General features: G+C 38.5%; 1 protein-coding gene across 12 annotated transcripts in view; it reads left to right on the forward strand.

Annotated features, from left to right (window-relative positions):
• GRIP1 (glutamate receptor interacting protein 1) overlaps window positions 1-23,975 on the forward strand; it is a 690,600-nt gene that overhangs the window by 471,972 nt on the left and 194,653 nt on the right. For 3 of the 12 annotated variants that reach the window (XM_057741777.1, XM_057741778.1, XM_057741785.1), the window contains exons 2-3: window positions 13,833-13,969; window positions 19,978-20,058. The exons of 5 other annotated variants lie outside the window; for them this stretch is intronic. In XM_057741777.1, coding sequence (XP_057597760.1) covers window positions 13,942-13,969; window positions 19,978-20,058 — 109 coding nt within the window. In that variant the 5' untranslated portion in view covers window positions 13,833-13,941. Of the gene's footprint in view, window positions 1-13,832; window positions 13,970-18,665; window positions 18,772-19,977; window positions 20,059-23,975 lie in introns of those variants that run through there. 4 more of the 12 variants (XM_057741784.1, XM_057741780.1, XM_057741779.1 and 1 more) reach the window with 4 other exon arrangements.

The following is a 23,975-nucleotide window of genomic DNA, read 5'->3' on the forward strand; positions in this document are numbered from 1 at the left end:
ACTAGCAGCAACCTTCTGTAAACAATATGTGCTTGACTGCATGTTTTTCCCTTTCACCAAAACCACATATGTACTGATCCTCCCCCCTGCCTCTTCGGAACAGTTTCTCAGAGCTATGTAGGATGCTGTCTCCTGGGCTGCAGTTCTCATTTTGCCCCAAATAAAACTTAACGCGTAACTCTCACGTTGTGCATTTTTTTAAGTTGACACAAGCAGAGTGTTAATTAAAAGGTTGCCATTGATTATGAACGCCAGCATATTCATTTAAGATAAATCAAATTTATGATTCAAAATAATATTTTTTACTTGCTGTGCGTAATGAATTGCACTTTGGTGCTGGATTTGGGTTTCTTTGTATAGTCAGTGAGATCTATGAAATCACCCATGTGTGCTATATAATAAGGGGCAACCAGCTGTGTTTGATACTGTGGTGGGGACCTGGCCAGGCCTGACTCTGCCTCTCTTTCACTTTGTGAACTGTTTTTAGTTCACTGACCCCAGCCCCCACCCCCCGCCCCCATCTAAGCCGCATGACACTGTAAAATAAGAGGGTTCGTTACCATTTCTAAGACCCTTCCCAGTCCTTGAACTCCATGACCAGAAGCATGATTTCATTATTTTAAATTATTTAAGAATTTTAGTAGTTATGTTTGACTCTAGTATATGGTATATCTATCCTACATTATGTATATATGATGGTCAGGAATGCATTCAAAATATTCATGCAACAAATATTTATTGAGCATCCATTATGTGCCAAGACACACAGACAGTGTGTGCAAGGCCCCTACTCTCATGGAGTTCATATTCTAGGGGAGGAGACAGACATTAGAAAAGCAAACAAATAGACATTTCAGATAGTTATAGATATTGAGAAGAAAGTAAAAATAAGTTAATGGATAGAGAGTGACCTGAGAGGACTTGGGAAAGGATGCTCAGGGATGAAGAGATAGCATTTTATTTAGCAAGATCAGAAGAGGAGGCTGGTTGTGCAGAGGCCTGGAGGAATAATGTTCCAGGTAGAAGGAATAGCAAAAGTAAAAGCTCTGAGGCGAGAATAGCCTTAGCATGGTCAAGGAGCAGGAGGAATGCCCATGTGGCCAGCGTGGAGGGAGAAGTATACAAGACAAGGTGAGAAAGATGGGTAGAGGGCAGATTACACCTGATATCATGGTCAGGTGTCTGGATAGTTCTCTCAGGATAGTGGGAAGCCTCTGGATAACTTTAAGCCTCTGGATAACTTTGGTGGGGGAGCGAGTTAAATGATAATTCTGGCAGTCATGTAGGCAGTGGATAGGCAAGTTTCAGGGTCTGTTTTCATACTGCAGAGAGGTGCTGGTGGATTAGACCAGGTTGGTAGCAGTGTAGGTGGTGAGAAGTAAATGAATTGGGAAAACAGTCTAAGGAAGGGCCAGCAGAATTTGCTGAAGGATTCAAGGCAGAATATAAGGGCGAGAAAGAATCCAAGATAACTCAGAGGTTTCTGACCTGGTTGAATGGGCACGTCATGAGGTTGGGGTAGGTGGGAATTAATCATTCAGTGTTGGACATGTTAAGATTAAAATACCTCTTTGATATTCAAACAGAGATGCCAGGTAGACAGTTGTATATTGTGAGTCTGGAGCTCAGGCAGAGGCCATGGCTACTGATAGAAATGTGAGAGTCATTAGCATTTTAGAAATGGATGAGATAAGGAGAGAAGGGTATGGATGAGTGAAGGAAGGTCAGATCTGTATTTCCAGGTCTGAAAGAAGGAGTAAAAGAGAGGGAGGTACCAGTAGAGGCTGAGAAGGTGTGGTCATCCAGGCATGGGGGAAGCCACGACCAACTGCTATATGCAAAGCCAAGAGGACAGAAAGAGTCATTCCTGTAATGCTGCCAACATGTCAAGAATGAAGAGATCAGGGAATATTTTAAAAATAATATTAATGCTAATATGTCTTAAGACATAATTTCTAGAGAACCTTCGGACCAGAAGTGGCTGTTACCTATACTGAATTTTAAATGTGTGCTATTTCTATAGTTTCAAACTCCAGGATGCAGAAGCGTTGTTTTCAGTGCTTGCACAGAATAAGGCTAAATCCAATGAAAAGTAATTGCCCGCTTATAGTGATTCAGGAAAAAGAACAAATCGGTGTGCCCTGGGCAGCCTTCCAGCAGATCTCTTCCTAGCTGGGAGATAGATGATTTATAATACCCAAGAGTGCTCGCTTTTGCCCGATTTCACTTTTGAAAGTAAAATTTTGTAGAAAGAAATTTAAAAGTTCCTTTTTTTCATAGTTGTTGCCAAACTGAATAAGGATTCCACCCTGTCCTTTGTCATCTTTTATTATGTAAAGCAAGGAGTCTAGTGCATATTCATTATTTAAAAGCTGTGGATGCCTTATTACTGGATTGTTTCTCATTTATTTAATAAAAATGTTAACTGAATCATAACATGTAGGAAACATCCTCTGTGTAGACAGAGTGTGCATCTCAGAGTTTGGCTGTATACAAAACGATGTCATAGGTGGTACTTAATGGAACAAACACAAACCAGATTTGTGCAATTAGTGATGATTATGCATAAAGGATCAGATGAGCAAATCATCTCCCTCATTCTAACTTAAACCTTTACAAGGAGCGTTAGTTCTAGGGCCACCAGGGTGCTATGAAAATGGTAATTTAATAAATGATATCTTAGTACCATAAAAGAATTGGCATTTGCCCACCTGCTGTGTCTGGTTTAGGGGACTAAGTTATGCCTCTGGGAGGTTTTACCCTATAACATTTTAAAGATATGTTTTATACATAATAGGTTTCTTGTGTATGTTTCGGATTATTTAACTAAGCTTTTAAGGAGCCATTTTTAGTCCTCTCAGAACTCATCTCTAATTATTTCAATTATGTGTGAACAGCAGTGGTTTTGTTTTCTCTTCTTGGGTTCTGTCTTTCTGTCATCAAAAAATAAAAACATATGAAAAAAATTCAAAAGTTTTTTTAAAAAGGCTTTAAAAATCTCTATTCGCATGATTTTTATTTCTACCAAATATGATCAATTAACATGTATCAAATGGTCCATGAAATCATACCAGGCCAAAGTGGCATGAGAGGCTGGTATTATTGAGCCTGGGCTGTGTACCAAGGTCTTTACATGCATTCTCCCAGTTAATTCTCTTAAGTTTGAAAAATAGATATTATCATCCCCATTTAAGAGATAAGAAAATCACGGCTTATGAACTTCTCCAAAGTCAATGGAGAAACCAAGTTTCAAACATTTTATGAATATAAAGCCTGTGTGCTTTCCACATTACCGAGTTAACGCTCTACAAACAAACTCCCATTCCTCTGCTCAAATCGTTTGCCGTTATATTAGCCAAGAAACATTAGACACTGCATGTGTATACTATAAAGACAGTACATGCATGCTCTGTCGCTATAAACTTTAAGAAGAAAAGCTTTAGAAGAAAGTAAAGAATTGCCTCTCTCACCTATTTCCAATTGGCTTATCTTTGCCGATGGCAGAAAAAAATGTGGTCAATGCATGCCTCCTTTCTATTTATAAAATTTCTAACTGGCCCAAGTGATTCACAGTCTAGATGAGAAGAGATCATTTAGTGGATGTGCAACCAGTCGTGAAGTTTGGTAGATGTTACTCACAGAACAGCTCGCCCCCAAATGATTCTGAGGCCTCATAGGATGAGTTCAGCCTTTGCTTTATACTTCATCTCAATTACGCAAAAACATGCAATACAGGAAGGAAATCCTGGGGTCAGAAGAATAAAACATAAAGGAAATGGAAAAAAGATGGTTTAATTATGCACATTGCTCGAGGCTTTCTGGTATTTCTCCAACTAATTTAACGTCTTTTTTTTTTTTTTCAATTAAGTTTGTAGGTATTTAACAAAGGTGGCAAAGCTTTCTACTTGGTTTAACAAAGAATTTTTTGACCTAATAGATTTTAGCTAAAATCTCTAATAATTGGATTTTATAAAAGTATCCCATGAAATTGTTTCCTACAGGAAAGATGCTGACAGGAGTAGCACCAGCAGTGCTTACATATCTCAGTTTTATTGTCTGTTTACATAAATGGGAAGTTTTTCAGATAACGCACAAACGCTTTCAATACATCCCTAATTGTCAAAGAAGCAAATGTCTGAGCTTTATGGTACCCAGAGTAGCCATTACGTGTTGTTTACTCTTTCTATCACAATAAATATCAAATGTTTTGTTAAGCTGGTCTTAAGCAAAAATAGAAGCCAAGTGAAGGCAGGCTTTGCATGAAATCAGTACCCAAATTGCTCAGTAGATCTACATATGCATAACCTTTCTAAGCTACTTCTTTATGCAGTGGTTGTGTGGATTGTGCATGTCAAGTGGTAACCATGCCCATCTCTACAGTGTCTGCTATGCTGTGCCTGAATTATTCACTTTGGACCACTGAGATCAGCTCATTTCTCACATAACTCTTCTGTTCTTCTACAAGCTGTGGACCTTTGTTACATATTTATAGGCTGTCTCCAAGAGAAATTACAATTTCTCTGAAAGCATCTTTTGCTAGAATGTGGCAATCCTAAGTGTAGAATTCCAAAGTATATAAATGAAAGCACAAGTTTGCATATATTTTCTAAAACTTGAAGTTTCTGGAATATTACAAAAGCTTTTCCATCTTGGGCCTTGCCATTAGCTCTAAGCTTCTTGTCATTCTACTGAAAGGCTAAATAAGACATCACTGGGATAAAGACGGTGGTCTCCAACTTTTCCCCACTGTATTTTGCCCTGCAGAATAGGAGAGGAGGGATATCTTGGGGTTGAGGGGTCCTTTTAGATCTCCTGCTTATATGTGTGTTTATTCCTGTTAGTGCTCATAAACAGCTACATATATACGGATGACTATATCTATGAAATATATATGTATGTATGTATATGCCTGTGTGTATATGTGTGTGTATATCTTCGTGTTTTTCTCACATAGCATTGATGTACACTGATCTGGAAAATTTAAACAATGTTTACATTGAGAAATGCTGAGTGATTTGCCTGTCAATACTGGATTTCATAAAATGTCTCTGTTTCAAAATATACCGTGGCTCAGAGTTAAATGCTTAGGAGTACACTTCTAAAGCTTTGATGACGTGATTTTAAAATACCTTAAGGCAAATTACACGGCAGATGAGAGTGAGTCAAAGAAAGTTTCAGTTTTCACAAATGAACCTCCTCTAAGATATTATTGCTAATAGAATTCAATATGGTTTTACATGATTACTTTCATGATTGAAGCATCCCAAAGCAGACCCAAAATTCTGTAATGAAGCTGACAGTGACGGAAGGAAAGGTTTCTTTTATTCTAGATGTTTGTAAATGTCAGTAACTCATTAATTGGAAAATTGGAAGATTCCTACTGAGTGTAATGCTACAAAGTCAGTTCAAAATTAAACATTCTCGTTTTGTGGAGTTGAATTGCATTTTCTTTGTTTGTCCTAATTAACTATAAGAGCTGAATCTCTGCTCAGGCAAGATTTATGGGGAAAAGTAGTGAAGTTGATGAAGTAGACATAACCCAAGGAGGGTTAGACAAGCAAGTAATTCGTGAGGAAATTGTACGTCTGAGTAATTTGTCTCAGAAGCAAGTGAAGATAATTTGATAATCTTTGGACTGTTAAATCTAGATACCTGGGTTTTAATTTTTATTTTACCACTGACAGATTGAGTCATCACAGGCCATTTTATATCAATGAATTTCTCCAACCAGAAACTCAGCAAATGGTAGCCCATAGCCTTGGAAAAAAGATGTATCAAGTGTCCGCATCTTTATTATGATAGAAAGTGGAAGGACACGTTTGGTTTGCAATGGCCAAATAACAGACTTTCCTCTCCGCTAAGTGTTGTTTGTCATGCAGACTCTCTTTACTGAGGCAGTGGGTCAGTACCGGGAAAAGAATGGTCTTTACTGTCAGGCAGACCTGGGTTAGAATCATGTCTGTGCCACTTATTAACTGTCTAGCCTTAGATTTTCACTTCCCTGAGATTCAGTTTTCTCATCTATAAAAATGGGGATGATGATATCTGAGACTATAGAATATCTAATAATATCTGAGACTGTAGAAGTGAATTCCCACTCAAAGGAGTTCATACCTTAGAGATAAGCAAGTTGATGATTACAAGGTAGTTCGGTAAGTGCTGTCACGGGAACATGTATTTGTTGCTGTGGGATCCCTGTTAACTCTGGTCTGTCACTCAACTTCCTCACCTACCAGATAAAGGGATGCAACCACCAGCTCTTGAACTAACCAGTCCTGGTGCTTTATTCACACTATTTTACTCAGTCCTCACAGCAATTCTATGAGGCAGGTACTATTTCCATTTTATAGGTGAGGAAGCTGAAGCTCAGGGAAAAAAAGGGACTTGTCCAAAGTCGCACAGCTAGTTAAGTGGCAGTACAGTATGAACTGTGGAAATTGCATTATAGTAAAATTCTAGTTATTAAAAATGGGTTTTGTATTTTCCACACAAAAGTTGTCTCTGGTCTAACACTGGTAAGGTTTTGTCTGTATAATCACTGCCTCTCACTGTAAAACCAGAGAGCCTCCAAAGTACAGCTTTAAATAATGAAAATCACAGACTTCCTGGCTTCTGACAGCCATGATAAATCCTGCTTTAATCATGCATTAAAAACATGTCATCTGTTTGATAAGCAGTCATCTGCTATGGCTTGACCTAGCAATGAATTAATAAAGCAAAATATGTGACAACTCAAGGCATATGTATGAAATATGTTATTCCCAAGGCATCCAAATGTGATTCTCACCCCCCGACCATGGACGCAAAAAGGTGTTAGTTCTAAAATGGTATATAACAACACTAGCTCACACTTAGAAATTGGGCTTAAATCTGGGAATTTTCCAAACTAAAAACTATCAAAAAAGGAGTTAAGAGATAGGTCCTGAAATGAGCCACGGCCAAAAGAGATGACAGTCTTGGGAAGAATGGCTGATGGGTGCCCATCACCTGGTTTCCAAAAGCTTTCTGTGAAATTCTTAAGTCTAGCAGAGTCTGCACCTGTCCGCCCAGTAACCCTGCTGCACAGAGCCTCTCCTGAGTCCGAGAACCGAGATTGCAGCCCTGCTACTCTGGAGCCTGGCTATTTGTAGGGGTGGGCTGGGAGAGCCAGAGCGAGAGGAAAGACAGATTCAGTGATCTCCTTTGCCAACCGCACAAGTCATCCTGCCATTTTCTTCATTGCATTGCTCCATGTTGCCTGCTCTAAGATTTATTTTATCCCTCTAGCATGAACACGAATGAAAGGCTTGAAATACTGTAAGCAGTAGGCTCTGAACGTGTTGTCTGGAATACAGAAGGAGAAAAGAGAGGGTCCCACTATTTATTCATTTTTAAGATGATAAACCACTTGTAGGAACCAGTTTCTTAAATGCTCTCTCGGGGAGAATGGTGGGCAGAGAGGAGGAGTTAGAGAGATAAATTCAGCCAGACTTCATCTCCTAAAATGCTTGGAGCTTCTTGGCTAAAAGGCATCCTTTCATGTGATTTGTTTACATGCTGGGAAAAAACTTGAATTTTATAAAGTAAACCAAGAATTCATGACAAGGAAGTGAGGTCTGAAAACTTGGAGAGACGATATGTTCTTTTCTCAACTGAAAATTTTATTTATGTATTTATTGGCTGGGTTGGGTCTTCGTTGCTGTGCATGGGCTTTCTCTAGTTGCGCAGAGCAGGGGCTACTCTTTGTTGCGGTGTGCAGGCTTCTCATCATGGTGGCTTCTCTTGTCGAGGAGCACAGGCTCTAGATGTGCGGGCTTCAGTAGTTGTGGCACATTGGCTCAGTAATTGTGGCACACAGGCTTAGTTGCTCCGCAGCATGTGGGATATTCCTGGACCAGGGCTCGAACTGGTGTCCCCTGCATTGGCAGGCGGATTCTTAACCACCGTGCCACCAAGGAAGCCCCTCTCAACTAAAATTTTAGGGAATCTTCAAATGCAGCCTCAAGTCCCAATTCCATATCAGTGATAGTCACCCAGAATACATCCAGTAGAGACTACTATATGAAAGTGATCCTTTCTTTACACACACACACACACACACACACATGCACACTATAAAAGAGGGTGTGAATCAAATTTGGGTAAATAGTATATCATAGTCGTAAAGAGCATGTAAGTTAAAGCTTTATTTCTACACTTTGCTTCCTGGGAACATTTAGGCACCTATTTGATCTCTCTAAGCCTCTGTATCCTCAGATTTTCAGAAGTGTAATTGTACCTGCAGCTGTGCCGTTACATCATCCTAAGTACTGATGATGTATGTGAAGTACTAAGCACAGTGGTAGACATGTACGTACACACCCAGACTCCTCTCAGCAACAGTATAATAGGAATGCCGTTTCGAATTCACCATGGAATCTATGTAACATGAGCCATGGGCAATTCTTCCTTAAAACCAGGACTCCTTTTGTAAAATAAATTTATCCTTTTTTTACAATTTTAAATACTGTTGAGTTGTTGAGAAGAAAAAAGATTATACATATGAAGGACTTGGACTCGGGCTAGCGCACAGTGAATGCTCAGTGTCAGCTATCACTGTGTAGAGGAGTGTTAGTGCTATTGTCATAAAAAGTCTTCTAGTTGACTCACGTATGCTTTTTTTCCATGTGACTTCTATCCCTTATGTACCCAGGGCTTCAACCTGAGGTTTGCTTTTCCTTTCATCTGCTTTGCACTCCGGTAACTTCTGGCTTAATCCATTTTCTCCATTACCGCAACGTTTCATCTCTTGTTTCAGTGTTTTGATTCTTGATGAAAGTAGACTCTCAGGAAAGTGTTGCTTCTCCTCAGCGTATTGGAAACATTCTCTGGAGTATTGTTTCTAAGACCACGGCACACGTCAGCCATGAAGGAAGGCGTTGGGGGTCGTACAGTGGGTTTTGGCACATATGTGGTCCTTGTTCTGCAGTCCGATCAGTGACCCTGGGGAAAAGATCTGTGCTCCTAGCCCCAAAATGTTACTTAAGGTTATAAATATATACTATTCATTTTGCCTTTTCTATTACTCCAGGGTGCTAGATAGAGGGACAGGTTTTCCGCTTGTATATTGGAAACTGAGTCTGGACAATGGTGGTAATATATATTTTTCCAGTTTCATTAGGAATTTGTCAGCAGCAGGGACTATCAGATCATTTATTTGTATAAAGTAATTTTTCAGCAGTTGACATTTGTTTCCATTTACACGACGCTTGGTTAATGAGGAAAAAAAAAGAAAGGAAAGAAAAAAAGAAAAATACTGAGCCCCCGAGCCAGGTTGGAGAGTTACCTTGGTTATAAAATTTCGTCATGTCGCTGATTGTCAGGGCAACAGGTTAGGGTTTAAAGGCTATTTTCATGATAATCAAACCTCGACAAGAATGCTCCTCTCCACACAGATCGATGTGAATCATTCCTTTCTTCTAATGACACCAGAATTCATTCACACACTGGCACAAGATTCAGACCTCTTAAAAATAAAGTCATCCTGATGGCATTTTGCTTCCTCTCATTTTCCCATCAATCTTGACCCCATTCTAGAAACTACCAGACTGAAATTTCCTAAACCTTTGCAGAAACCTTTGCAGAAACCTTTGCAGTAATATCATGAAAAGAAGAGTTCTTGGAGAGCCCTGGTTTTACAAAAACTCCATCTTTCCTCTGCAGTTTACATTAGAAATACAAAAAAGATCCCAGACAAGGAGCAAAAAAGAAGTGATTTAAGTAATTAAGAGATATGATGACTTAAATGATCCAGTTTTGAAGCTGTGACCATTGTTATTGGAATGTTTAAAAAAAAAACTTTCAATCTTTTTAATGAAGATTTTTTAAACATTTTTCATTAGTTATGTCAAGAAAATCTGTGTACTGTTTTAATTTTCTCCACAAAATTTCCTTCAGTCTAAATTGTGATCAACATGTATGCAAGTAACTTCTTGATTTTCTGTTATTCATTGGTCAAAAAATTGAGGGGAACCCTAAATTTCTCCAAATGTCTCATTTTTGTTGATCCTACCATCCAGGTCTAGTTGCTATTACATAAAATCATTGATTCATATGACCCTCCAAGAATACTCAGATATGGTATAGCCTATTTATACCCACATGAGTACTTTTTCCTAAAGAATGGTACGCTTTTAATTTAATTTAATTTTATTTTATTTATTTGTTTATTTATTTATTTGTTGGCCACGTTGGGTCTTCATTGCTGCGCGCGGGCTTTCTCTAGTTGTGGTGAGCAGGGACTACTCTTCCTTGTGGTGTGTGGGCTTCTCATTACGGTGGCTTCTCTTCTTGCAGAGCATGGGCTCTAGGCGTGCAGGCTTCTGTACTTGTGACACGTGAGGTCAATAGTTGTGGCTCATGAGCTCTAGAGTTCAAGCTCAGTAGTTGTGGCGCACAGGCTTTGTTGCTCCTCAGCATGTAGGATCTTCCTGGCCCAGGGATCGAAGCTGTGTGCCCTGTGTTGGCGGGCAGATTCGTAACCACTGCACCACCAGGGAAGCTTGGAAATGGTGCACCTTTTTTTTTTTTATGGAGTTGTAATGATCTTATGTCATTATACTTTTGTCCAAACCCACAGAACGTGCAACACTATTTACTTAGTTAAAGTGAATGCTAAGATGAAAAAAAGAAAAAGCTTAACAACTAATTTCTAATTAAATAAAAATAAAATTTAAAACTTACATTATGAAAGGACTACAATCACATTATAGAAATCATCTGAAAAGAAAGGAAAAAATTCCTTGATTTTTACTAGGAATAAGTTTACAGATGAAGGCACTGGTGATTTTCTGTTGAATCACATGCTTTCAACACTTAAAATAAGAATTAACAAGTGTGGTTTTAAATAGCCAGTACTCACTACCCTGAAGTAATTCTTATTTTTTATCAAATTATTATTCTAATGCTTAGAATTTTTTGAACCTATGCGTATTTTGAAGTATTGAGGTACGGAGAATGCCAGCTGGCATTGTCTGATGGTCAAACCAAAGATTTAAAGCAGATAGGCCTCCCTACATATAGAAAATGTAGAAGCTGTACTGAAAATAAGATTTTACAGTTTTCAGTTGGGGTCTGATGTGGTCATGCAAATGAGTTTTATGGTATAGAGTCCATCCGTCTAGAAATGTTTGGTGATGAGGCCGACCTGTGACTCTCGTTCATCTGTCCTTGCTGGAAACAATACGAGGAAGAAGCACAGGAGTTATCATTTGTGATTCAGACACACGAGCAATAGGAATGCCAGAGGCAGAAAATGTGCAATTTCATGCTCATTAATTTCAGAGAGGATTTAGAAATTAACCTGGCTCGAGATTTTACTCTTCCGAAAGGCCTGCAGGCATTGGGGAGCAGCATAGTTACCACAGACCACTTCCACAAGGTTGACCAGATGCTTGGGGGCCACAGTGGTCCTATTTATTCCCATGTGAAGATCATAGGTCAGATTCTGTGCTGGAGACCTTCTTTGCAGATGCAAGGAAGTGACTTTGTGTCTGAAGCAAAAGAGTTTAAGGCGGTAATACCATGGAAGATGCTTCCCCCATGTCCCTACTGTGAGGCAGGACATAAGTTTTCATTTTCAGTTGTTCTTTACTAGCTAGGAGATGGTAACTCAATGCTATTTTCTCTCTCCAATTTTGACTAATTGATTATTAGTAATTGACTAATAGATTATTATGACAATCAATCAACTGCTCCAGGTAATCTAACCTTAGATATAGCCAGGTACCCCCATAAATCATCCGTGTTAGGACTGGTAAAGGGTTTAAAGTAGATCAAGCGAAGATGAAATTCACTCAAAACCATAACACTGCAAAAGTTTCATTTCCTTGTGAGAAATTCATTCCATAAGCAATTTGATAATTCTAGTATTTGAGGTCTGGGGATAGTATTGAAGCCATTCTGCCAGCTTCTTTGTGTGCTACCACTGACACAATCAGATGACAATCAGGACAGATGGGCCCTCACTGGTTGTGCCTTTGCTATTGGTCAAATCAATTAGAGCAGGTCTTTCCAAACTTTAACGTGTATACAAATCGCCTTGAAATTTTGTTAAATGTGGGCTCTGATTGCACAGGTCTGGAGTGGGGCCTGAGAGTCTCCATTTCTGGCAGGTTCCTAGGTAATGCCCATGCTGCTCGTCTGTGAACCTCATTTTGAGTAGCGAGGGAACAGATGATGGAGCAGTGAAGGAGAAAGATGGTCTTATAAGACAGGCCTGCAGCACTATGGGCTGTATGGTTGGCATTCCTTTTAGCTGTAATATTTAATCCCTGAACTGGTGATGTGATTGTGATTACTGTAATTTTAGAGGACATTCTGTCATTGTGAAGAAACCATTGTAAAGAAACCAATTCGTTTTTAAAATGAAGTTGTGCCCTGTTTGGATGATTTTTTTTTTAATGTTCAAAAATCAAAAGACCTGGTCCCCTTTAAGAATATAAAGCACATTGGTGTCAGACTTAGAAAACTGTGAAGAAACCTGCAGAGTCAAGGACAGACAATGATGCCATGCAGATGCAAAGCAAATAACAAAAGAGAGGAGGGAAGTAGAAGGTTGGAAGGGGGGAAATCATCTCTTAATAGGAAAGAGATTGTAATAGAGCAGCACCCTGCCTCTGCCTCCTGCCTTCAAGCTCAGATCATCCTTTCTCCCTTCTGGTTTAAACCTAGTTGTGTGGACCGCTTTATCCCATTAGGGAAGGAGAAGAAATTAGTTTCTTCTCAAAAATTAATGCCAAAGCAATAGAGCTAAACCTATGTAGCACCCAGAAGCCTCTGACTTTAGGAAAGATTAAGGGTTTACTTTTCATTTGCCCTAGAAAAACAGGGTCATTCAAGTCAGGAATTAAGAACTATTTCGGATTGCAGAGGAATATTTGGCCATATCATTGAGTTTGCATTTCTTTAAATTATGCAGGGCCCTGTGCTTGTAGTTATACCTTGTTTTTACAAGTAAAGAAAGACAGAATTAAGTTCTATGATCAAAACCCTGTGACAGCTAGCCTTCAGGAAATCTTGCTTAAATTTTAGAGCATGCTATCAAACCAGCAAGGCAGCAAACTGAACTGGAGGTCTAATGTCAAAAAGAGAGAAACATATTATCCCTGGATGCTTTTTTGCTCCATTGTCAATCTCTGTCACTACTGCAAAACTGCCAGTGGAGCAAAAAAGCAGCCAGAGATAGTATGCAAATGAGTAGCTGTAGCCCTGTGCATCTGTACTCCTATTTTATAACAAGAACGAGTTGCCCTGTCCTAGGGCAGTGGTCTGTCAACTGTTTGCAAGAGTAAAGATGCTTCTTTGTATCCAAATTTCAGAGTATTATATCATGAATATATGTTGAATTTTATCAAATGCTTTTTCTAAACCTTTTGTGATAACAGTTCTCTTTCATTCTGTGAATTTTCTGAATTGTAGTAACTGATTTTCAAATGTTAAGAATTTGAAAAAGAATAGATACATGTATGTGTATAACTGAATCACTTTGCTATACACCTGAAACTATCACAACATTGTTAATCAACTATACTCCAATATAAAATAAAAAGTTAATAAATAAATTAATTCTCACTATGGCTTTCATAAATTTATTTTTAAAAAATAAATATAAAAATAAACAATATATGCCTGGAGTATAACCCGATTGACTATGATGAATTATTTTGTCTTTTAAAAATATCTTTTTATAGATTTAGTTTTTAAGATATATTTGGTCAATTTTTTTTTATTTTTTGTTTTGTTTGTTTTGTTTTAGATGCACTGTGCTGTAATTTTTCTTCCTTGTAATATTTTTGTCTTACTTTTCTATCAAGACCATGTTGCTCAAACTTAGGAAAAAAGAGAGAGAGAAACAGCCAATCTGTAACATGCTGCTGCTGGGCTGGGATACAATGTTCACAGGACCCAAATACTGGAAAGATTATGGTCCCACACCACGCAAAACTTCCAGGTTAGCTGAAAATTAACATCACCTGTTTCTTGATTTTTCTGATTGCAGAATTCTGCATTAATTCATCGCAGTGGAGCTTCCTTTCTCCACCAGGACCCTAAGCCCATGCTCATTTTCCCCTCAGCTAACGAAGCACATGCTCCAGTCTCAAACCTATGAATTGAAGTCATAAGGATTCCTCCATCACCATTCCACAGAAAATCTTATTATCTTATATCCACTTTCTTAGTTTGCACATAGTAGGCACTAAAGTTTGTGGAATGTAATTGAATTCTAGGGACAGATTATTTCCTTCACAACGGATTTCATTTTGTTCATACATGAAAAGCAGTTTTCTTCCATGTTCGTAATGAGGTGCGTGAACGTTGTGGTGTGAGCTGGCTGTCTCCCTGCTGTTAGAAAATGGTCATAATGTTTAATTGCACAAAATGCCTTTTTTTTCCTAATCGAGAAGTTGAGGGAGCTGCTGGCTTAGCAGGTGCCTCAGTTGTGCATAATTAGTTGCTAGGAATTGTTTAGCATAAGCTGATTGGCCTCAGCCAAAGGAAATTAAATTTTTTTTCAGTAAAGCCCTGAACACGGCTAGAGATTCTTGAAACCATAGTTATATCCAGTTCCTCTGGGAAGCAGACTCCGGGAATGGGAGAGGCAGAGGGTGGAGACAAGGACCAGCCTGATTACACATGGATGCTACTTGATGGCAGGCAGCCATTCAAGGTTACAGTAACGTGAGGGGACATGAGTCCATTCCCCAAGATGGGTTTCTCCCAGCTCCAGCATAGGATTTGGTTGTGATGCAGAAGGAAGCCTTGCTTCTTACGTGCCTGCCATTTGCTTTCCAAGTTTGTAAATACCAGCTTCACTTGGAACATGTAATCAAAACAAATGATCTGTGTTTGTCCCTCCTGTGTTTGGCACATAAGGAGAGTGGCCAAATTAGGGGGAATGAGAGGGACAGATGGCCCCCCCATTGTTCCACTTCTGTTTTCAGTATATGCTTGACTAAGCCCTTTCTGTGTCTCTGTCACAGTGTCGATTCTCCATTTAATGGAGGGCATTTTCCCTAGCCTCATGGGATGTCACCATAAAGGGACCCATGCTCACTCTTGTTATGACCAATGGCAGTGGGCAGCCATCATATGTGACAGTGATTATCTAGCTGCTAAGATGTCATTTTAAAAGGCTGACAGTTCTGATACCCTAAGATGCCCTTGACGATTCCTTGCAGCATTCACTTCAATGAGCAGTGACTCACTAGCTCAGTGCCTCCTTTGCCCCTATAGTGACTTTCCATTAGGATCCCTTGTTAACATGATCTGCCATCAAAGTCAAGGCTGAGTGTTTGGTATGAAAATCAGAACTCTTTTGTTTAAAGGCATTATGTTAAAGGTTGTTCAATAAATCTTTCTGTAGTCTGAATGAAAATTAAAGGAAATATATTTTAATACTATTTTTATAAAAAGTCACAGATTTTGAACATACAATAGGGCAATACTTAATAGCTGTTAGGTGGTGATGTGGCTTTAAAAGGCATATGGTGTAAACCTAGAAAAAGAGATCAGAAGGTGGAAAGAGGATAGCTCATAACAAGTGTTTGACTTTCTTTGGGTTTCCTGGTTATAATAAATGCTCTAGGTTGAAAAATGAAATGCAGTTTAATCATCTATCAGCAAATAGCTAATGAATGCATACTATGAGTTGGACACTGTTCTAGATATTATCTATAGATTGATTCCTGGCTTTGTTATTTGACTTATTTTTAATTCACTTATGTAATTAGATGGAACTTGAAAGTCTATTTAGTATCTTGCTGATAAAGCAAAGGAGAAGTATTAACAGATCGTATAATTCACTGAAATTTTTAAGGCTTTTACTGAGGAATAGTGAATTGTACTGGCATTTATTTTATTTATTTTTTAATTGGAGTATAGTTGATTTACAATGTGCTAATTTCTGCTATACAGCAAAGTGACTCAGTTATACACATATATGCATTCTTATTTTATATTATTTTCCATTATGGTTTATCCCAGGAGATTGGATATGGTCCCCTGTGTTATACAGTAGGACCTTGTTGTGTATCCATTCTGAATGTAATAGTTTGCATCTACTAACCCCAAACTCCCAGTCCATCTCTCTCCTTCCACCCACCCCTTGGCAACCAGAAGCCTGTCTGTGAATCTGTTTCTGTTTCGCAGATAGATTCATTTGTGCCATATTTTAGATTCCACGTATAAGTGATACCATATGATATTTGTCTTTCTGTGTCTGACTTACTTCACTCAGTGTGACAATCTCTAGGTCCATCCATGTTGCTGCAAATGGCATTATTTTGTTCTTTTTTATGGCTGAGTGATATTCCATCGTATATATGTACCACATCTTCTTTATCCGTTCCTCCATCAGTGGACATTTAGGTTTCTTCCATGTCCTGGCTATTATAAATAGTGCTGCATTGGGGTACATATATCTTTCCAAATTATGGTTTTCTCCAGATATATATTTCTCCCAGTCCCAGCGGTGGGATTGCTGGCTCATATGGTAGCTCTGTTTTTAGTTTTTTGAGGAACCTCCATACTGTTCTCTGTAGTGGCTGCACCAGTTTACATTCCCACCAACAGTATAGGGGTCTCCCTTTTCTCCACACCCTCTCTAGCATTTGTTCTTTGTAGACTTTTTAATGGTGGCTTTTCTAAATGGTGTGAGGTGATACCTCATTGTGGTTTTGACTTGCATTTCTCTAATGATTAGTGATGTTGAGCATCTTTTCATGTGTATTGGCATTTATTTTAAATTTTTGTCTTCAAATAAGTGACCTTAAAGGTATAAATCAGTTCTGTAGTACAATTTAAATTTACTTATTTTAGGCAAATAAGTATGTGGAGGAGAGGGAAGTGAGATTTATATATACACACACACAGAGAATTGGCTAAGATTACTCATTTTTGTAGGCTTCTCCAAAGTAACTGACTTACATGATGCCAGGTGTCTGCTGGAGTGGTGTGTCCAGTTACTTACCTGTATGATACCGAAATGTGTACCTGATAACCTATCAAATATTATCGTTTATCCAAGAGGAAATAACGTAAGAAGAAAGCACAGAGATAGGAATAAAAGAAATTCCGTCTAGACTCACTCTGGATGTGGGGCCTTCTATAAATTTACCTCTCTGGGCCTCAAGTCCTAACTCTAAAGTGAAACAGTGGTCTAAGAGCATCTCTTATAATCATGAGATTCTAGTGATGTATCCGCACATGGCCATTAAAGAGCACATGAGGAAAACACCATGGAAGACTCCACAGCGCTGCCTGCCACTCTGCTCCCCAGACATTCTTGTCCTTTAATATCCTGTCCTGGAGCCACTGATTCACTCAGTGTCTTCCCTCCGATTCTATTTTCAACGTTTGAATAAAGAGTTGACTTTGAGTAAATCACATCCAGAGAATTGTTGCGCATTTTTCTGATGGGTGGGTTTTTGTAAAAGGGCTTTCATGCCTCCTGGAGGTGTAAATTGAAGAGATATTCTTAGGAAAAACGTCTTTAAAAACAAATGTTAAAAGAAGCCGTGCTGCTCTGTTGCTACGCTCTCCTTAACTCTCATGATGAATGTGGCCAAGATTCTGCCTCATTTCCATTAGGAATTATTGCTTTCACCCTGACTGACTTCAGTAAGCTATTCTTAGGTAATATCGAACTTATTTCAGCCTGGTCCTTTGACCAATGCAAATTTTGCCTTCTAGGTAATTGTTTATTTTCACCTATGCTCAGTAAGGACACTCCTAATACTGGGAGTTAGGTTGGGGTCTGGGGAGTGGATAAGCAGAGGCTGGCCAGGTGGCCATCTAGAATTCAGTTTCAACCTTTTAAGAATGTGCATAACTAGACTATCTCAGCTCTAAATCAAGGAAGTTGTTTCCAAATATAAATGAGAAAACAGTTTTACCAGGGTTGACTGCTTCTATAATGGAAACTGGGTAGATTTCTAAAGACATGGCTCCTTAAAATAGAGCATCAAGTGCAAAACACCCCACTGTCAAATCCTTATTGCCCTTTAAGAAAATCCAGCACTGGATTCAACCCAAGATTTTAATTGGCTGGACTCTAGACAAATTGAAAACTGAGGAAAACCCTTAGGCTTCCAAGATGCTGCCCCTGAAACTGGTTGTTATGAGCTATGTCTCCTGGCTCAGTGCTCTGTACTCATAAATACACAGCTTCAAAGTTTTAGGTAATAAAAGGAAATACATTTTTAAATTGGTTTTATAAGAATCCAGATTTTAACGTGTAGTAAGTTTGTTTTAATGGGTGCTATATAAAGCACATTGCCTGGTTAATAAACAAACACTGTGAGAAGAGAGTTCAAACACTCAAGTGGGCATGGTATAGCAACATGGAGACTTTTGTAGTATAAGGCTTGGATTTTGTTTTTGTGGTTTGTGTTAACACGCAAAATCGCTTTTGCAAAGAGAAGAGTCAGAAATCTAGGATACTGCTTCATAAGTAAAAGTGATGCCATTGAGTGTATTGGTATCTGAAAATTGGTAGTTTATCTTTATGGTTGGAAGAATATAAAGAATTGTGTGACAAATGGAATATAAACATGAAACAGCATGACTGCCATTTTTTAAGTTGATTGCAGCTTACAGCAGTGTTAATCTTTCCTTTTTGTTATTGCTTATAAAGACCTTGTTAGTTTTATGAAGAAATCGTGAATCATTTCAACCAGAAGTACATCCTAAAGAGGAATCGAGGTTCTCCATTTTGCAACACAAACTACTTAGCTGGGAGAAATATGTTTTCAGGTGACAAAATCCTGTTGCTGCATTAAATCCTTGTTATAGTTAATAGTTTGCCTTGCATAATATAATGCTTTTTAATCCTTTAATGACTTCCTATTACAAAAAACAACAACAAACCAATCTAGTAGTGTGGCCAGAAGTAACCTTTGGGTCATCTAGCTTGAGTAGATCTCCTAGGTAATTATTTTCCATTATGTGCACTCAGGCCATATACGTCCTATTCTTGAAAATGTTTAAGATGGTCACTCAGACATCTCTTTTACTTTATACAAATGTCTCATGCAAACTAGCAAGAGTATTTCGTTTCTGTTTAACCCTGATATTTGCCATCCTTGATCATTACTCCTATATTCGAAGCCAGACTAAATCCTTTCCTAGATTAAAAAAAAAAATCACTTTACTTAGAATTTGACAGATCCATCACTTGTATGCTTTTGTCACCTAGTGTTTTGCTCAGCCAGCCTCTTGCCTCACTGTCAGAGACATGCTGGGCTTCATGCCTTCTGTCTCTTCAGTTGTTCTTTTTCTGATTTTGCAAGTTATTTCAATCTCTTTCTAAAAGTGGGCGAATCAACTCATTGCAATATATGTCTTCTTTTCCCAAATCATTCTTCCTTCCCTGTTCTTAACCTAGCTTCTCTGGTCTTATTCTGAATCCCTTTGTTTTCCGCTGGATGCCAGTTCATACTTTCAAGAGGAACCCACTAATTCTGTGTGTCTTTATTCCCCTGCAATACTAATACTCTATCTGCTTCTCTGAAATATAACATTTCATTTCCTTTGTTCTTCTACCTGTTTATTCTTAGTGCCCACTGAGCCATTTTATTCCTTCTTTGTCTTCCTGTTACTGCTATTCACTGATACTTGTTTATCAGTGAATGTAGGTGACAGGCAAATAATCTGTATACTGTATTTACAAACTTCTTACCATTCTATGCCTTCATGTGCACTATAGCTTGATCCTGACAATCCTAAGAGGTGAATGAGAAAGTATATCCCTCTTTCATAGGAGAGGAAACTGATGTTCAGAGCATTTTAAATGACCTGACCTTGTCCCACGGCTAAACCAGAGTCAGGACCCAGGTCTACAGACTCTTTCTATTGTATCATATCACCTCTCTCTGGCAGAAGGATTGCAGTCCATTGGAAGACTTCACTACATTAGAAACTGGATGGAAATTAACCAAACCCTCCATTGTGCCTTTGCAGATGAGAGTCCCTACACTAAATCCGCCAGCCAGACAAAGCCGCCTGATGGAGCATTGGCTGTGAGGAGACAGAGCATCCCAGGTTAGACCAGACTGTTGGATTTTTCAGCTGTTTTACTTTCTAAACCCTGTTATTTGGTGATCCTAAATAGTTCCAACTTGGTAAAAAAAAAAATCACTGCTGTTTCATAGAGTGGAGACTGCATTCTACACAATTTGTTGAAACAACGTTCATGACAGCTAGACTCTGGAAAAGCTTGCCAACTTGTGAAAATTCATCTTGTGTGCAAATCCTTTGTAAAATGACTTGAATTTATATCAGCTCTCACTCACTGACTTACTTTCACCTCTGTTTTCAGGGGATGATTCTCACAGCAGCGTCTATCCCTTTACTGAGACAAACCCGGCAGAACAAAGTGGTTCAAAATTGCTGCGGCAGATCATATACATGCTGAATAACAAATTACTTCTTTCTTCTGGTCTCTTTGAACTTGCATTTACTTCCATTGAACAACGCTTGTAAAATTCTCGGACTTTGTTTCCTTAGGAAGCTGTGATTAGGTTTCTTGTCATACAATAAATGACACCTATTTTTTCAACAAAACATTTTGGAAAAATATCTTAAAATGTCTTTACCCCAACACTTCCATATCTTGCAATTTGGGAATGACACAAATGTTCTAAAATTAAAAAAGGAAGGAAATTCAGAATATTATTCAAACTTTATCTGAACTAATGGAAAACCTCTTACGGTAGCAACTGTACTCAAGAGAAGGGTTAAAAACATTAATACATTTAGACATTTATCAAAAATAATGTCTTTCTATATCATACACAAGTAAATTGAGTACAGCTGAAGCTTAGTGACAAGATTTTAGAGTACAGTAGTTTAACAAAACAGTGTTTCCAGCATTAAATTGGGTGGTTTTGGCAAACGTCGGTGAAAGGGGATTTTCCATTTGAATAAAGAGCAAGATGAGTCCAGTTTTTGCCCTGTTCATCATTATTATTTATTTTTATAAGAACTACATGTGGTTATATTTTTTTCTTATTTTGAAGGCTTAGATTCATTATGAAAGTACATGGCTTATAAAGAGGCATATTGTGAATATTACATATCCTTGTTTGTGCGCTTTGAAGATTCTAAAGTAATTTCAAATCTCTAATTAGATGACATCACCCAGTGCTGAGATTTCTTCTATTTCATCCTGTAAAATGTCATTCTTAGTGCTGGTCACAGTTAGAAAAACTACTGCAGTCAGCAGTGGGCTGTGTTCTCTGCTTTCTCCTTGTCAGCAATAAGGAAGTACCCAAAGTTTGAAGTTAAAGAATGCCAGTTATCCATCAATTCCTCCTTGGCTTTTCTAAGTAGCTGGTACTCAGTACTCCTCTGCTGGGAAGAGTGAAGAGACATCCCGCTGTCCTTACCACTTTTTGGGGTACTAAACAAAATCACTGACTAGTTTCATCTTTTCCTTTCATGGGTTTTCTAGTGTTACATACTAAATTATAACACATGTTTATGGGCCAGACTTTTCCTTAAAATCAATAAGCAGTTTTTAAAGTTACATGTTAGGTACACAGAAGTTGTTAATTATAATCCTTAGTTCATGACAGATAGTGATTCTTCGTAATAGACTTTTTCCTTTTGCTCTTCCTTATGTCAGGTTTAGTTTTTAGTTTTTTTTTGGTTTTCTTTTTTTATTTTTTCTGTTTTTGTTTTTTTGGCCACACCACTTGGCATGTGGGATCTTAGTTCCCCGACCAGGGATCGAACCCACACCCCCTGCATTGAACGTGGGGACTCTTAACTACTGGACCACCAGGGAAGCCCCCTTATGTCAGTTTTAAAGTTACTGGAATCAGGAACCTTTTTTGTAGGCTTCAAGGGCTTTTATCCTGGAGCTTGAACATGAACAAACACCCTTTTGTTCCCTCTTATGAGGTAGCAGTCAAAAGGGCTGGGCATCTTCAAAATCCTCTCAATTATTTAGAACAGTCCAAGAGAAAAAAAAGAGTTCACCAGCCAGAAGGCTAAGAAACCAAAATGGTTAATAGCTGATTATGACTTACTGTGATATCTTTTTTTATATATACAATTGATGGGTTTTTTTTTTACTATTATGAATACTATATGCTTATACATGTCTTTTGGTAAACATAGGTAAGAATTCTTTTTTTTTAATATAAATTTATTTATTTATCTATTTATTTATTGGCTGTGTTGGGTCTTCGTTACTGCACACGGGCTTTCTCTAGTTGCGGTGAGCAGGGGCTACTCTTTGTTGTGGTGCAGGGGCTTCTCATTGCTGTGGCCTCTCTTGTTGCGGGGCACGGGCTCTAGGCGCATGGGCTTCAGTAGTTGCAGCACATGGGCTCAATAGTTGTGGCTCATGGGCTCTAAAGCACAGGCTCAATAGTTGTGGCCCACGGGCTTAGTTGCTCCGTGGCATGTGGTATCTTCCTGGGGCAGGGCCCGAACCGGTGTCCCCTGCATTGGCAGGCGGATTCTTAACCACTGCACCACCTAGGAAGCCCTTACTGTTATATCGTAAGGAGAAAATTAAGAAACTTCTTGGAAACTGTTTCCTGACTGAGTTCTGACACTTGGAGTTCTGAACTTTTACTGTCTTACTTTAAAATACCCATAAATTCTTGTTCCAGCAATGAGAAGGGACTCTCGCCTGATCTTTGGCCAAGTCAAAGAGAGATGTAATCCAGCATCCAGAAGTCTTAACCAGTCACCTAACATGGCAACATTTAACCCCGTAAAGTCCGGGTGTGGGGGACAGGGAGAAAGAAAGAGAGAGAAATACACAGAGACCTGGAAAATGCACACTCTTTACTATTTGCTGGAGCTTCAGCTGAAAAATCCCAGTGTCCTCCTGATGGAATAAGGTGGACCCCGTGGAGCTAAAAGAGCAAAATGCAGTTTCCAGCCTTTGTTTCTTTCTCCTGTGCTCACCTCCCAACCTTACTTCCCTCAAAAGTATTATTACCACCCTGGTAGCAAGGAAAGATGTGGCTAAAGAAAAAATGAAATGAAAGAGGCCTTAAAGGAAAGCTTGACTCCTCTACTGGCTCTGGATCTTCTCAGTGCAAAGGCACTTCTCAGGGAAGATTTTGGTGCCACAATTCCTGGGAGTAAGCAAACACCCAGAAGCTAGAATTTAAACGGAGCCATGGCTTTTCCTCACATCTCTACCTACTGATCCAATGATGGTGATTGAATTTGACCATTCATATGAGCACTTTCTCTGATGGAAGGGATGGGGATGTAATGGAGGAGGAGTATAAGGTAGTGGAAGGCATTTTAAAGTTCTCTATACAAGTTTTTTTGAAAGCTTAATCTGTTCTTTAAGACTAATTCTATAGAGACCTGATGCTTCCTGGAATAAATATTTGTACACACATACATAGATAAGGTTTCTTAACATGGGTTCCACTATTTCCACGGCATAATAAAGAGTAACTTTTAATAATTCTGACCCAGTAACATAACCTTGAATGTTAACAAAGATGTAATTTGCTTTTCATTCATATCAAAATCTACTACTGCTGTCTAAACTCAAAATTGCTACAGCAGTTATTTTATAATCACAAGTCAAATATGTGTCTTTCATTAAATGACAACTCTAACTGTAAATCCCTTCATCCCCCTCCTGTCTCTTCTCAAAAAAGGGAATGGATTAAACATCTCTTAGGAGCAAAATGCATTTGCTTTGGATAAAGGGGAAATGCATTTTTCATGTTTTTTGGAACCTTGTCATTTTAATCATGTCTCTTATGGCATAATGTGTATAAACAAGATTTTTTAGTCTGTCATAAGGTTCTGTGAATTCTTTAATAACGATAATAGTAAAAAAAAAGAAATGACATGAGTGTCTCTATGACACTGAAGTTTAAATTTAGATTAAAGACTTAACATTCTGTTTAAAAATACTAAGGAGGCATATTTTCAGTCTCACTTCTGCTCATTTTTTTTTTCAAAGAGAAGAT

Source organism: Hippopotamus amphibius, chromosome 7 (assembly GCF_030028045.1).
Source record: "Hippopotamus amphibius kiboko isolate mHipAmp2 chromosome 7, mHipAmp2.hap2, whole genome shotgun sequence".
Taxonomy (NCBI): Eukaryota; Metazoa; Chordata; class Mammalia; order Artiodactyla; family Hippopotamidae; genus Hippopotamus; species Hippopotamus amphibius.